Here is a 15,174-nt window from a genome sequence, read left to right as displayed (position 1 = left end):
CCCTGCTGGCTCACATGATCCTGCCTTCCAATGGTGAGCCCTCCTGGCTCACCTGATCCTTACCCACCAATCAGACTAGCCCTGCTGGCTCACCTGATCCTTACCCACCAATCAAAAAGCACCCCATGCCAACTGTCAAACCACCCCTGGCTCTATAAATATGCAGAGCTGTTCCTCAATAAACGAGGATTTTCTCTGACGGCAAGCCTTGATATTCTTTCACATACAACTACCCTAAAATCATTATTCAAAAAGCTGTGAGTTTGTGACGGAAATAAAAAGCTGAAAATTTGTTAGTTATGAAGTAGCTCTAGAGTTTATCTCTATGAATACCATCACTCCTGCCTCTGCTACTAAATTTTATTTTATTTTATTTTTTGCCCTCAACATTAGACTGTAGACAAGCATTATCTGGCAACTGTCTCTACTTTGGCGCAATTTTGAAAGGTGGCAAGAAAATGTGAAGTACAGGCTAGTGCTTAGAGTTTGAAATACTCAATTATAATTATGTCGTTCTTGCTAAAATTTTCAATGACAACACCTCTGTTTTGATTAAACAAAATAGTTTCAAAATAGTGATGTTGAAATAATAAGTTGTGCTTATATGAATAAGTTGTGGTATTTTTACAAATATACTTATAACTTAAGTAGCATTATCAGTTTTTAACTAACAGAATACCAGGAACAATAGATAACACATGACCAGATCACCTGACTGAAAACATGAGATTCATAGCTCCATGCCCACTGTTAATATTCAGAAAATTTTGCTGATATTATTATTAACTATTATTTTCCTGCTTTGTTATTTTGTTTTTATATCTAAACAAGGTTACATTTCTTAAAATTCATCTTATTTTGGTTAAGTGCTTTTTTCAAATTAATCAAGACAATTTTTAGTCACATCTCAGTATTAAAATTTCTCTTTAACTCTTTATTATAACTTTATTATAACTCTTTATTGCAGATGAAACAGTCTTTCATATTTCACTCATTCAAGTCAGTGGTCGTTTCTTCAGATGAAGAGACCATACTCAGCCTGACTTGAGACATTAATTTAGACAAGTGATTGTTGATGGAGCTGTGAGGAGTCTTGGAACTCTTTACTAATGAAAATGAAAGTACTAAAGGCTAGTTTTATCTTTAAGTTAATCTCTGTTGTCCCAAGATTATTCGTATAACTGTGACATTCTTACTTCTAGACTAGAATTCTTTCTTCAGTGGATATAATTTGGTGGGACTTTGATTTGTGCAACCGGAGCCCATGACGATGTGTTCTGCACAGAAGCACCATCTGTCATGGGTTCCAGAAGAACAAAACAGACTGAATCAGCTGATATAGAACATGTTTCCTCCCTTGCTAGAGAAAATTTGTTGTCCTTTTAGTTTTTCTGATATTCTTCCTAATTACTACAGACTGTCATTTCCAAGTGAGTTTTCTTTTCTTTTTTATTTGAAGTACCTTAAAATCTAAAATAGTTAAGCCGTCCCAGTAAGCTTTAGATGTGCTTACCTAAATAGTTCAAATAGACATGGGTGAGTGAAAAAGATTGTTAGAGTTAGAAGCCTGGTACATTTGCCCCACTCAGGCCTGCCCAGGGACCTACTGCAGAAAAGCTGGAGAAATAAGTTGTTTTTTTTTTTTTTTTTTGTTTGTTGGGTTTATTTTGTTTTTATTTACATACAATCAGGAAAAGAAGAGGAAGCTTTCAACTTTTTCCTTCCAAGACATGGTAACCCTACTCATTAGTGTCAACATAGCCACCAGTGGGTGAGAGTTGGGAGGAGAGAGCCCCTCAAACTTTCTATTCCCCTGCCTCCAGCATAGGTAGTGTGGAAAAGAAGCTTTGAGCTGGAGATTTTCTTTATTATCTAGAAACTGAGGTAGAAATATGAGAAGAGGTACAAAAATGATTTTCATTCTCCATAGCTTTTCCAAAACAAACTTTATCTAGGCTACCATACAAGAATCATTTTTGGAGAAAATGGAGATGGGAGTTATGGTCCAAATGAAAGACGACATTTAGGGAAATAATCTCTTACCTGTTTATTTCCTGCCTGTCTGTTGGGCATCCAACAGCTTTCCATATTTCCAACTATCTCTATTTTCTATCCCCAATTTTGTATCACTTTTTCTCATGAACCCATGAGATGGAGCTTCACTTGAGCCCCATCTCTGTATATTCCTGGAAATTCAAAACATGACTTCAGGCCTCATCTTATTTGATCTGTCTCTCTTGCATTGACTATTGTTTCCTGTCCTGGAAATTTCTTACATATTACTAGATAGTCAGATAGTGTTATTTTGGAATGGAAAGAGGTTCTTCCTTGAAAGTTTAGCAGTGGGAAATTTTTTGGTACTCCAGTTTTTTCTAAAGTTGTCTTTTGCAGGCAACAAGTGGCTTCTGGAGAATTCATGCAAGTTACTAATTAGAAACAGGTAAATGAAAAGACATGTACGTAGGAGGTGATATCAGATATAAATCCATCAGTAAGTGATATTTCTAGAATTAGTGAATGGAGAAAGAAATGATATTGTTACCATAAAACAGTAGCTTGGATAAAAAGAGGTTAAGTGTTGAAAAAATCTTGGAAATGATATTAGGATCTTATAGAATCAAACCTCCTAGAATTCTAGACCAAATGGGTGTTGAACAAGTTTAGTAATCTAGAAGACCAGAGACTTGACTTCTTACCTGTTATTTTCTTTTCTTAACAGTCTTTGGAAGGTTTGGTTTTTTTCTGAATTTAAAATTTCCCATTAATCTCAGTGATACTCTGTAATTATCCTGGTCATGTTAGAATCCTCATCCTTTTTGTTTGGTTTTGTGAATACTGTTCTGGCCTCTTCAGGGGAAGGTCCACAATCCTTACACTCATTGTGAAGAACTGCCAGCAGATTTCCCTTTCCTTCTAGTTAAGAATGTATTTTGCCTGTCTTCCATGCCTTTTTTAAAAATAAAAATTACTCTGTTGTAGCTTCTGAGGGTTCCCTGAATGCACACTGGAGGTATAACAGGCTGTGATGATTTGTGATTAGTACATCTGGCTTTTCAAATACCAACATTCACTTTCCCCTTCTGGTGTAGAATTTTCGCTGCTCCATCCTCATCCCATGGGTAATAGTCATCATACACACTTGTTCACTGTGGAATTGACATGAATATGCATTTTTATGTAAAATGGGTTTTAAAGATAATTTTTTTTAGCTTTTCCTCTTTTAGAATTTGTAAATGGAAATGAGATCACTTTTGAAGTCTTCCTTCAAAAAATGTATTTGAAGAGAGATTTATCAATTGCACTGTCTTACAAATGAATCTTGGATGTTTTTAGCTTTCTTGATTATTTTCTTGTATAAACCCTTTGTCTCTATACCAGAAACATCAACTTGAATTTCACATTCTATAGTGTTCCAGTGTCCCCGACGGTCTTAAGGTCACATTGCATTTCTAGTTTAGCCAACTCCATATCCTACTATCACTATTGCCCTGCTATTGTATGTGAAGAACATGGTCTCTTTTTTTCCTTCAACAAAGAACAACCAGATTATATAACAAATTTTAACAAGAACATGGTCTTATGATACTAGAATAATGTTGAAAGACTACTAAGCTATGTGAGTTTATTCACAGACTGTCGACAATGTCCCTGCATCATGCAGCCAGTGGTACTGAAGCATATCTGAAGATACAGAACTTTCTTTCACTCTTAAAGACATGGAATGGTGGAAAGGATATTAACTTTAATGCTAAGCTGACCTTCATTCAAATCATAGCTTCTTAAGTATCAACATTGACCATTTATGATTTGGAAAATAATTTCACCTCTTAGACTTATAGTTTCTTTTTCTTTCAGATGGGATAATCATGTCTTACAGGGTGGTATGAAGATTAAACAAGACATATTGAGTACATTTTGCATATGATATGCATTAAATTAAAAGTTCCTACCCTGTTTAGAAAAATCAGAAGAAAAAGGGATTCTGTCTTTACTATTATTTCCTTACATACACTTATTTTAAAATGTTATCTGATAAAATATTAGTGCCTCAGATGTTAAATAGTTTTTTACTGGTTTGAAGCAGTAATTTTACATTGAAGTTATTTGCTGAAAAATGCCCTTTTTCTTGTTTAGAATGAGAATAAACATTATTCAAACCACATGAAAATAAATTTAGTGAAGTTATTCAAACTACAAAACTCCTTGCCTATAAAATTAATTTTATTTTGTTGAAACATGCTTTAATTTGAAAAAAAAAGTGTGTTCTAAATTACTGTTTTACCATCTTAAATTAGTTACTCAAGCTTGAAATCAATAACTTTTATATTTTTATCTTATTTTCTCAACAAACATGTTGTGAGTGACTTGTCTGTGAGGCCCTGTTCTCATCTCCTTATATATATAGGAAAAGAATCAGACAAAGATCCCTGCTCTTGAGAAGCTTCTATTTCAAGCCATAGGAGATAGAACTTATGTAAATAATAGAGCAACAATACTTGGAAATGTGTGTGTGTGGTGATAGGAAGTGGAATATAGTTTTTAGTCGTATAATTAATGTAGGAATCATTAAAAAAAATGACGTTCAATAACACATTTGAAAAAGGTAAGAGATTTAGTTCTACCAGTTTCAGGGACAGGTATTCCAGACAGGGGTCAAAAACCCTGAGGCACAAAGGATGGGTGAGCTCCAAGAGTAATAGGAAGCCAGATGATATATGGCATTTCATTGTGAATAAATTGGGGAACCATTACAGAATCTTGAGCAGAAGTGTCAGGATCTAACTTATATTTCAGAAAAGTCAGTCTGGGCACTGTGTTGAGAATGAAGTTTCAACACAATTGGGTAAATGCTAGCCAACTGGTAAAAAGTTTATCATGAGAATTCAAGTAAAAGATTTTACTGGTTAGGCCAGGATGGTAATAATAGAGAAGATGAGATTCTGCACATATTTGGAAAATATAGTCAATTTGGTAAATTAGATGCAGAATGTAAGAGAGAAATAGGAGTCAAGTTTAAAGTTTAGGACTAAACAGTTCAAGAAATACATTGCAATCAAACAAGATAGAGATGGCTGTTGGAGGATCAGTGTTGGAGGAATAATATGAAGAGTTGCATTTGCAAATGTTGATTTTGAGAGATTTATTAGATCCAGGTGAAAATATTGAGGAAGCAGTTGGATATATGACCCTGGAGTTTAAGGAGACAAATAAGTTTCCAGACAGGAAATTTGCATATGTTTTGGATTCTTTGTGCTTAGTGTTGAAGAATGACTTGAAGTACTGAATTAAAGTTAGAAGGAAGAGTGACAAAGTTACATATTCTCTGAAGTCTCTTGTTGTTTTCTCCTGTTTCTATGTCATTTTAATTAGTGACCAGCAAATCAGAAAATTCTATATTTGAAAAAATGATTCATTTTCTCAATATTATGTTATTTTAACTGTCTCTCAGTTTTCATAGGACACATGTAGGCTAGTACTGTAATACTTGGGAAATGGGCACAAATGTATTTATTTGCCAGCCCTGCTTGACTCTGTTGATGATAGGAAAATTAAAAAAAAAAAAAAGCATAAGATTGAAAATAGAAATGTAAACAGCCAAAGTCTACTCTTTGGCAGCTTAGTTCACAGTAAGTAGTTTCCCGACATTAGTTGTGGAATATTAAACAATTTAAAGTTCAAATAGTGTTTTTTTGCTTTTTTTGTGGAAGCAGAGTAGGGGGTAGTGATTAAAGTCACCAAAATGGAAAGTCAAATGAGAGAAAGTAATTATGGAAATTGTGTTTCTTGAAGGCTTTTAGAATTTTTAATTCATATACTCTAAGTATCTGGAAGCACATTTAGTTCCTGTTTGGAGAGATGAAAGCCTTGCCATAGCCTCATCTGTAGGCTTGTGGCAATGTGAGTTTCTCCCGGGTGTATGTGCACGGAAGAGTAGAAAGGGCTGAGTGGGCAGTTGGCAGCCATACATCGCATTGATTGCAGTCATTCATAAAACCCAGCAGGGCTGAGGGCGGAGTCAGGAGGAGCATTCCCCTGAGGTGGTTGCAGAATGTCTTATTTGCATAAATCTTCAGTGAGGCTTGAATGATGAGGAGATGCTCACATATTAGGAGACATTAAGAGTCCATGTCTGATAAATTCTGGTATAATTAATGACATCTCAAAGAATAAGGGGTCAGACCCTTTGAACTCTTAGTCCCTCCATCCTTGGTAATTCCAGGAAGTCAGCAGTATTGCTGCATTTGTGGTCTCCTAATGTCTGGCTGAAGGAATGAATCATGTGTAGCAACAAACTCTTAATAGCTGCAACATTCTGACATATCATTGTCTTGTTTCTTGAAGTATGAGAGGGTCTATATTTAATATACTTTGTCTAATACATGGGAGATAATGGAAATTGCTGGAGCTAAACAACTTCCATATATTAGAACTGTCAAAACTATGAAGATTGTAGGCCTCCAAACTGACACAATTCAATTATAATTTTAAAGAAATGTAAGTCCACCCAGGCTAACAAAAATCTCATATTTTATAGTTTTGTTGTGTCTTGTTTGGGGCATAGTATAGTTTTTTCTTTCTTGTACCAAGGAGAAATTTCAGCTCAAAGGAATTCAGGTTTGAAAATATAAGAATATATATTATCATAGTTTAACCACTTCCCCACAATTTTGTTGAAAAATTAGAAATTTGAAACAAAGAGTTACCCTCCTCAAGACTCAAATTAATAGCTATTACATCACCCTAGGGTATGTGTTCTATGATCAGCAAATATGCTAATATAGAAAATGTGATCATCTCCTATTTTTTAAAAAGTACATTTAATTAACTCCAAATATGTTGTTTTTGAGGAGTAATATGTATTTTTATTATTCAATAAAACCTTAAAGTTCAGCAATTCAAATCAAGTTTTTGTCAGAAAGATTCTATAGTGTGTATGACAGAAATATGTTGGCTATTGTCATTTTAAATTCCAAATCACTGGGTACTTAGATTAGATTTTTTTGTAATGGCCTTTTAGTTAGCAGGGAGGAAAAGTTTGGCTTTAAAACCTACCCCTACTGTTGGGTAAATCTTTGCCTTATTTAGAAAGTAGTTACTTCCAAGCATATTTAAGAAAAATTCTTAGTGGTAGATTTTCTTTTTCTTAGATCTTTGTGTAAATATCTGGAACATGAAGGGAGGAAAAAAAGGAACCAAAAAATTTTTTATTATATAATTCAAAATTTTTTCTGAGTTGGTGATACTTAAGATTTTTACAAATCAGTTCCTGTAGGTTAACCAGCCTGATAGTCTATTTTTAGTTGAATAAGAATTGTTAAAAGATTTTCCAGTACTTCAAATTTAACTTACTGGACATTGTACCTTGTGTAAGTTAGATTAAAATTTCAGGGCTTTCTTTTCCCTAACAACTGCCTCCCTAAATGTTCTTTTCATGCTGATGTGTGATTGGCCTTCTCCCATGAAACTGGAATAGTCACATAAGGCTTTGTGGTTCTCAGGGATTTCACTCCTCTCTCTTGACCAGTCCATTGAGAGTTTAGCATTTGCTCTTGAGAAATCCCACAATTCTTTACTGTTATCTCAGGAGGAAGGTGTGTAGAGGTTTGAAATGGCACCATTTTCTTTCCTTGTCATGTTATATATTGATTTCTAAGTCTCACTTGACCTTGTTTGGAATGAGCAATGTGTGTGTGCACATTTCTGTGCGTTGTGTCCACGTTTCCCTGTATCATTTCTTTCAGAAGTGGAGAACTTTGCCACGCAGCTTTTAGTACTGGGAAACAGTTTATCCACTCCTGCCTCACCAGTGATACACTTCTGGAATAACATGACTGGTCCTAAATATGAGCACTGCAGTCAAATCGTCCCCGTGAAAGTTAAATCAGACTCATGCTTGGGGGTTCTGAATCCTAAGGGACATTTCCATTTAGCAAAATCTAAGATGTAGGGTTTCAGTTTTATTACCAAGACTTCCCTCCTCAAGGCTGTGTTTGTTTTAAATCATACGAGGAGAAACAATATTTGGCTGGGATGTAGCTCACTGGTAGAATGATTGCCTAGCATGCCAGAGGCCCTAGGTTCAAACCCCAGCACTGGGAGGGGAAAAACGAAAGGATTAGGAGAAGGATATCTGAGTCATCCAAGTACAGTATAGCCTCAGATTGAAATGTTTTCTGATTTTGGCCAATTAATCTCTTCCATGCTCCATAAATTCACATATGTGAGTAAAAAGACTTGGGATGTAGTTCATTGGTAAGCACTTGTCTGATATTCATGAGGCCCTGGGTTCAATCCCTAGCATTGCAACGAAACAAAACATGAGAATAAAAATATCAACTCCTTCTCCACTTTGGGACTCTGTTATATTGTTTACCCTCTGCATTAACTTATTTTATCATGAAGAACTTAATGCACAAAGACCTTTTATTGTCATAATGTGGAGATACTCTCTCTTACTACACACAAATGCAGGTGCACTATTTGTATGAACATGGCTTGCCATCTCCTACTTGTAATTAGTGTGAAGGGAATTTTGACTGTGGAGAATATCTTAAAGCCTTTCAGGTCTCTTTTTGTATAAACAGAAAGACCTATGTGGAGACTAATGGAATGAAACAAGAGTCCATATTTTTTTTTTTTTTTTTTTTTTTTAGTAAAACTGCCAAAGCCATTGAAAATCCTGCTCGATTTTTAACATATCAACACAACAGCTGTTCCTATTTTTAAGCTTTCAGATGTCTTCATATGGTGAAGCCAAAGCTTTCAATAGCTTTTCTGCTATGGGGAAAGCTGCTGACAATCATTTTATTGATGCTAAAATGAAAACCAAGTACAGAGGCCAGCACAGATTTTATTTGAGTATAACTGAACTCTTAGAAGCATAAGTCAAAGATTTTTTTAATTCTAGAGGCCTTTCCAGTACCCCATGGTTAATATTGAAGGGGCTTGCAAAGACTTTTCTATAGATTGTGTTTTCAGTACCCTGTTTAATTTCCAGATGTGTTCTACCCTTTTTATAATTAATAGTGCGTTATGCTGTCTATCATGCGCCCCAGGTGTGTTGTCAGGGATATGGCGAAGCCTGCTGCCTGCAAAACACCAAGAAATGCTGAAAACCAGCCCCAACAACCTCCACCGTAAGTATAGCATTGGTTTTATTGACTGAAAATGTCGTCTCTTACACAGATCACTGGTTACAGATTTATTAATTCACATTGCATGTGGGAGTAGATATTCTGGCTTCTCTGGTATAATAAAAAGGCTACTATTGAATTTTAGATGAAGTTATCTGGAAACATGAGCTCTGGATTAAGTATCTTTAATAACTGACATTTCTAATAATATTGCAGGGATGAAACTAGTTAGAGGAAAGGAAATGTGTTTTAGGGCTATAGAATAGCAGCAATTCTGTTTTTTGTTTTGGTTTGGTTTGGCTTTTTTTTGCCAAAGTTTAGATAGGGTGCTGAATGGGGGCCAGAGTGTGTATGTAGGTAAGGAAAATTCATAACTAGCTCATTACCCAACCTTCACACTATATTATTTAAAGGTAATGGGACATTCTAAATGATTGGATTCTCCATCTAGTTTCATTTTTATTAATGCATTCTTAGCTGTAGGTATGAATGATTGACTATTAATTAATCAACAAAAGGGAAAATTAGAAATAGGAAATAAAATATGCAAGGTCTGAATTTCAAATGTGAATTTTGATGAGATAAATGTAAATAATTTTAAAATTCTTTATACTAGTGTGATCTATTTAATCCTTTGAATAGTATGTGCTCCCAGTTTTAAAAAGTTAAAATTTCCTTCAGGTGTCTCTGAAGCAGCAGTAAGGTTAGTGTAATCATTGTAGTCAAGTAGTTATTCCTGGGGAGAGTCTTCTTCCAAGCTTTGTTGAAGGGACTTTGAAGAAATGTGTCTTCAGATTAACTTTCTATAGATTCCTTTAGTTTATATCATAATTCTCTAAAGGAAAAAACAAAATGAAGTGATAAAGTAGTAAAAAGGCTATGAAGAAAGTAAAATTGTAACTATTTTGCCATAACATTTTATAAGTGAAAGAGAAAATTAATTTAATTTTATATGGAAGATATTTCTATCCAGATGATTGCATATATCATGCTACTCTGCACAATTTTACAGCTATTTACATTGTATCTCATCAAGAACCACATTCAGAACTCTATTTATTTGATTTCTTCTCTACTCCCTGCTTTCCTTGGTGTTTAGTCATAGAAATGCTTATGTTTTGTTTATTACAAACAGTACTAATTAATTTTAGAATATTTATGATTTAGATGATTTAGGATATAAAATTGTGTTTTTTATTTTATACTATTCCAATATATTGGTGCATATTATCTTTACAGAATGGTGGATTTCGTTGTGTCATATTCACATATACATAAAACATTATTTGATCAGTTTCACTCCCTATTACCTCTCCTACTCTCTTCCTCAATCCCCCTGATTCCATCCCTCTTCCTGAATCGTTTCCCTTCCTTAATGGTTTCCTTTCTTGGCATTCCGTGTTTTACATGTTATCTTCCCTCTAGCTTCTACATTTGAAAGGAAACATACAATACTTTTATCTCTTGAGTCTGACTTATTTTGCTCAAAATTGTGGTCCCTAATTTCATCTATTTTCCTGTAAATGATATAATTTCATTTTTCATTATGGCTGATTAAAACCCATACACACACACACACATACACACACACACCACATTTTCTTTATCCATTCATCTATTAATGGGCACCTTGGCTGAATCCATAATTTGGCTATTATGAATTATACTGCATGTATCTATAAAGTATGCTGACTTATATTCTTTTGGATAAATACCAAGGAGTGGTATAACTGGATCACGTGATGGTTCTATTTTTAGCTTTTTGAGGCACCTTCATACTGATTTCCATAGTGACTTTACCCATTTACATTTCCACTAACAGTGTACTAGAGTTCCTTTTTCCATACATCCTTAACAAAATTTATTGCTATTTGAAGTCTTGATGATTGCCATTCTAACTGCAGTGAAAAGAAATCTCAGGTAGTTTTTTTTTTTAATTCTTTTTAGATATACATTACAGTAGAGTGTATTTTTGGCATACATAACTTATTCTAGTTAGAATTCCATTACTTGAGGTTATAGATGATGTAGAATTTCACTGGTCATGTATTCATGTATGAACATGGGAAAGTTATGTCTGATTCATTCTACTCTTACCTATTCCCATCCCTCCTCACTTCATTCTCCTTTGTCTAATCCACTGGACTTGTGTTTTCCACCCCTCTCCCTGATTTAGCATCCACATATCAGAGAGAACATTTGACCATTTTTGGCAGGGAGATTGGCTTATTTCACTTAGCATGATAGTCTCCAGATCTGTCCATTTACTGGCAAAATCATAAGTCTTTCTTTTTTATGGCTGTAATCTCAGGTAGTATTGATTTACATTTTCCTGATGGTTGAACATTTTTCATATATTTGTTGGCCATTGGTACTTATATTTTTAAGATATGTCTGTTCAGTTCATTTCTGCATTTACTGATTTTTTGTTTGTTTTGTGTGTTTCTTTTTAGTATTGTGTCTGAGTTTTTGTTGAGTCTTTATGAGTTCTTTATGTATTCTGGATAGTAGACCTCAGGCAGAGGAACAGCTGGCCAAGATTTTCTCTCATTCTGTATCTTGTCCATTCACTCCGTTGATTATTTCTTTTGCTGTTCAGAAACTTTTTAATTTGATGCAATTTCACTTATTGATTCTTGCTTTTTCCTGAGCTCTATGGATTCTATCCTCCTGGAGGTCTTTGTGCCTACATGCTGAAGTATTTTTCTTATTTTTTAAACAGTTGCACAGTTTCTGGTCTTATATTTAGGTTTTTGATCCATTCTGAGTCACTCTAATACTAAGACCAGCTAAGGACACTATGAAGGAAGGGAAACTACAGACCAATTTAGTTGATGACTCTAAATGCAAAAATACTCAATAAAGTGTTAACAAATCAAATTCAAGAGCACATTATGAAAAGCATACACCATGATCAAATTGGTTTCATCACAGGGATCAAATTGGTTTCATCACAAGAATGGTTCAATATCTGCAAATCAATAAATGTAATACAGCACATAAATAGAACCAAGGACAAAACCACATGATTATCTCAATAGATGCAGAAAAAATCCTTCAACAAAATCCAACACTGCTTCATGATGAAAACCCTAAAGAAACTAAGGACAGACATAACTTATCTAAACATCATAAAGGCTATGTATAACAAAATTAGCATCTTGGTGAATGGGAAAGAACTGAAAGCAATTTCTCTTAACATCAAGAACAAGTCAAAGATGTTCACTCTTACCACTCCAATTTGTTATATTGAAATTTTATGTAATTGAAATTCAATGTCATTGAAATTTTAGCCAGAACAATTAGGCAAGAGAAAGAAACAAAAGGGGTATAAATAGGAAAAGAAGAAGCTAGAGTATTCCTATTTGCAGATGGTATGATCCTATACTTAGAAGATCTTAAAACTCCCACTGGAAGACTTCTAGTGTTAATAGAAAAATTCAATAAAGTAGCTAATCAAAAAATTTAGTTGTAGCACAAAATCAACATATAAAACTCAATAGCTTATCTATATATCAATAATGAAAATGCTAAGAAAGAATTCAGGAAAATAATTCTGTTCACAACAGCTTAAAAAAAAACCCTAGGAATAAACCTAATAAAGGAGGCAAAAGACCTCTACAATGAAAATCATAGACAATGATCATAGAATGATATAGACAAATCATAAAATGATATAGACAAAATTAAGGACAAACAAGTCAGTTAGTAGACAATAGTAATAGTCCAGGGAGAGGTGCAGAGATCTCAACTTAGAGAAGTAATAGAGCTATGGGAAAAAGACATTTCTAAAGCCAACTGAAAAGGAAATGGCAGTGCTTGAAGGTCAGTTGAATCCAATTTGTAAGGAAAAAGTTTAGGGAAAATATCACATTAATGGCTTGGATGATGAAGAGATGCAAACCAAGAAGTAAAAGTTGAATTAAGAATGTGAATGAAATTTAGGTCTGTAGGCAGTGGTAAGTTCAGATTTTGATAAAGGGATTTTGTGGTACTTGCCAGATATCCAAGGGTATAGATTCATAAACTGTTGTGTCTATGAACTTGAAGCCCTCAGTCAACTGAAGTAGATGACATTATAAAAAGATATGTAGGAGAAAAATAGCAGAGCAGTCCTTACATAAAACCAATACTTAAGGAACTAGAAAAGGGATCCCCCAGCACAGCTGAGAAATAATGGTCAAAAAAGCAGGAAGATTAGAGACCAAGGTAGTACAAGATTTAGAGGGATGCCCATCAGTGACAAATACAGCTGAAAAGTCAAGAAATAAATGATGGGATAAAAAATGACTTTTAGTTTGGGTCATGTGGACTCATTGGTAGCATTTGTCATAACAGTTTTAACATATAACTGGGTGGGAAGGCTGCACTTCAGGCATACTTGAGAAGAAAATGATAAGTCAGGAAAAGGTGATGGTGTAAGTGTGTGACTTTTCTAAAAAGCTTTCCTAGGTAAAGAGAAAGACAGAATATTTGGTAGATAGAGGAAACAGGGTGACTTGGTACGTTCTATTATGCAAATCTAGTTTGATGGATATGCATATCAATATACTTTAATATTTTTGATAACCATATATATAAATATTCAATTCTACTTATGTTGTTATTAATATGTCACTTGGTCATAGTTTAAGCATGTTGCATGAGTTGAGATCATTTGATCAAAGAAAGAAACATCAAAATATTAGTGAAGTTTGTCAATTAGTTGAATCTGAGGCTTGCTAAGCCTAAGTGTAAGATCCATCAATAAATGGGATGGAATTCTTGTCTAAAGGGTTTTCTCTCAAGTTAAGTGAGGGGCAAATTGTTATACAACCAAATAAATTGCAATACTGCATAATAAGTATTACATTAGGAGTATGTTTAAAAGAGAAAATGATTTATTCTGTTTGGGGTTCGTTTGATAAAGGGAAGAATTTAGAGTCTACAATTCTGCTACTATGAATTTTGAAGGATGAATAATTGAGTGATTGGGTAAGTTCGTGATATAGCTTTCCAGAAGAAAAGAAAAGTTATTGTGAGGTGCAAAATATTATGTTGTGCTGGCGTTATTTAAAGCGTCATTGCTGGAGCCTCTGAGTATGTGTTCTGCTTTTCCCTACTTTAGTCTTGAGGTCACTCTGGGTGGTGGCTAGGAACTCTAGGTCTGTCCTTACAAGGCTGTCTGGGAGATGGTCTTGGTAACATGCCTTTGTGGGATACCTGGTAGATGGCCTAATACTTAGGCATCTGATACTTGATCTGTTGTTACTCTCACAAGAAACTTGTTTTACTGGTAGGCTCTTGTCTGATTTTCATTCAGTTTATTCCTACTAGGATAGCCATGATGGAAGGAGAGTTGGGTTTCAGTGTACTGATCTGGTGAGACATAGAGGAAGCAATACCAAAAGAATGAAAAACATGAAATAACAGAAGCAATGTATTTATTACTAGCAAATCTCAAAGAAGAGAGGGGACATGCTTCACAGGGCCAATGGCAAGCCAAGGGCTATCTGAGACATGCATGCTCACTGAGTGTGTATGAGCAAGGTGGTGAGACTTGTGGGCCAAGTGAAAACTTTTTCAAGTTTTCTCAAGCAGGTTTTCCTTGGGAAGTGCTAACTGATGGGTTTAGAGGAAACAGACGTAAGCTCCAGGGCATTATGCTGTGACTGAGAAGTGATCATTATGGTATATCTGGGTGTCATTGGGGTGAGCCAAAGAGGCTGTATTTAGCTTTTCTTCATAACTCTTTTACCATTCATGATTTTTGCGTGATTGACAGCACTTCGATGTCTCTGCATATGACCAGACTCATCACATAAAAATTACCAGTGTAACCTCAGAGTCTGGGTTCTGTTTAAAGAGCCAACCAGAAAGAACCTAAAAGAACTTACAGCTACAAGCTCTTTAATAGTCTTGAGGGGATTCTCTGGTTATCTTTGAAAAAAATGGGTACCTGGTTTTGACAGTGTGTTTATTTATATTTATTTATATATTTTTGTATTGTTAGTCATCTGTTTGTAGGTTCTATAATTTTTATCAGTTTCATTCATTTGTC

At 34.6% G+C, this 15,174-nt stretch overlaps 1 protein-coding gene across 2 annotated transcripts in view; it reads left to right on the top strand.

Moving 5' to 3' along the window:
- Rims1 (regulating synaptic membrane exocytosis 1) overlaps window positions 1-15,174 on the top strand; it is a 442,859-nt gene that overhangs the window by 64,076 nt on the left and 363,609 nt on the right. For both annotated transcript variants that reach the window (XM_026391365.2, XM_026391407.1), the window contains exon 2: window positions 9,057-9,137. In XM_026391365.2, coding sequence (XP_026247150.2) covers window positions 9,057-9,137 — 81 coding nt within the window. The remainder of the gene's footprint in view (window positions 1-9,056; window positions 9,138-15,174) is intronic.

The sequence above is a fragment of the Urocitellus parryii genome, chromosome 8, assembly GCF_045843805.1.
Source record: "Urocitellus parryii isolate mUroPar1 chromosome 8, mUroPar1.hap1, whole genome shotgun sequence".
Lineage (NCBI taxonomy): Eukaryota > Metazoa > Chordata > Mammalia > Rodentia > Sciuridae > Urocitellus > Urocitellus parryii.
The sequence above is the reverse complement of the archived record's forward strand: the minus strand, read 5'-3'. Positions and strand labels throughout refer to the sequence as shown.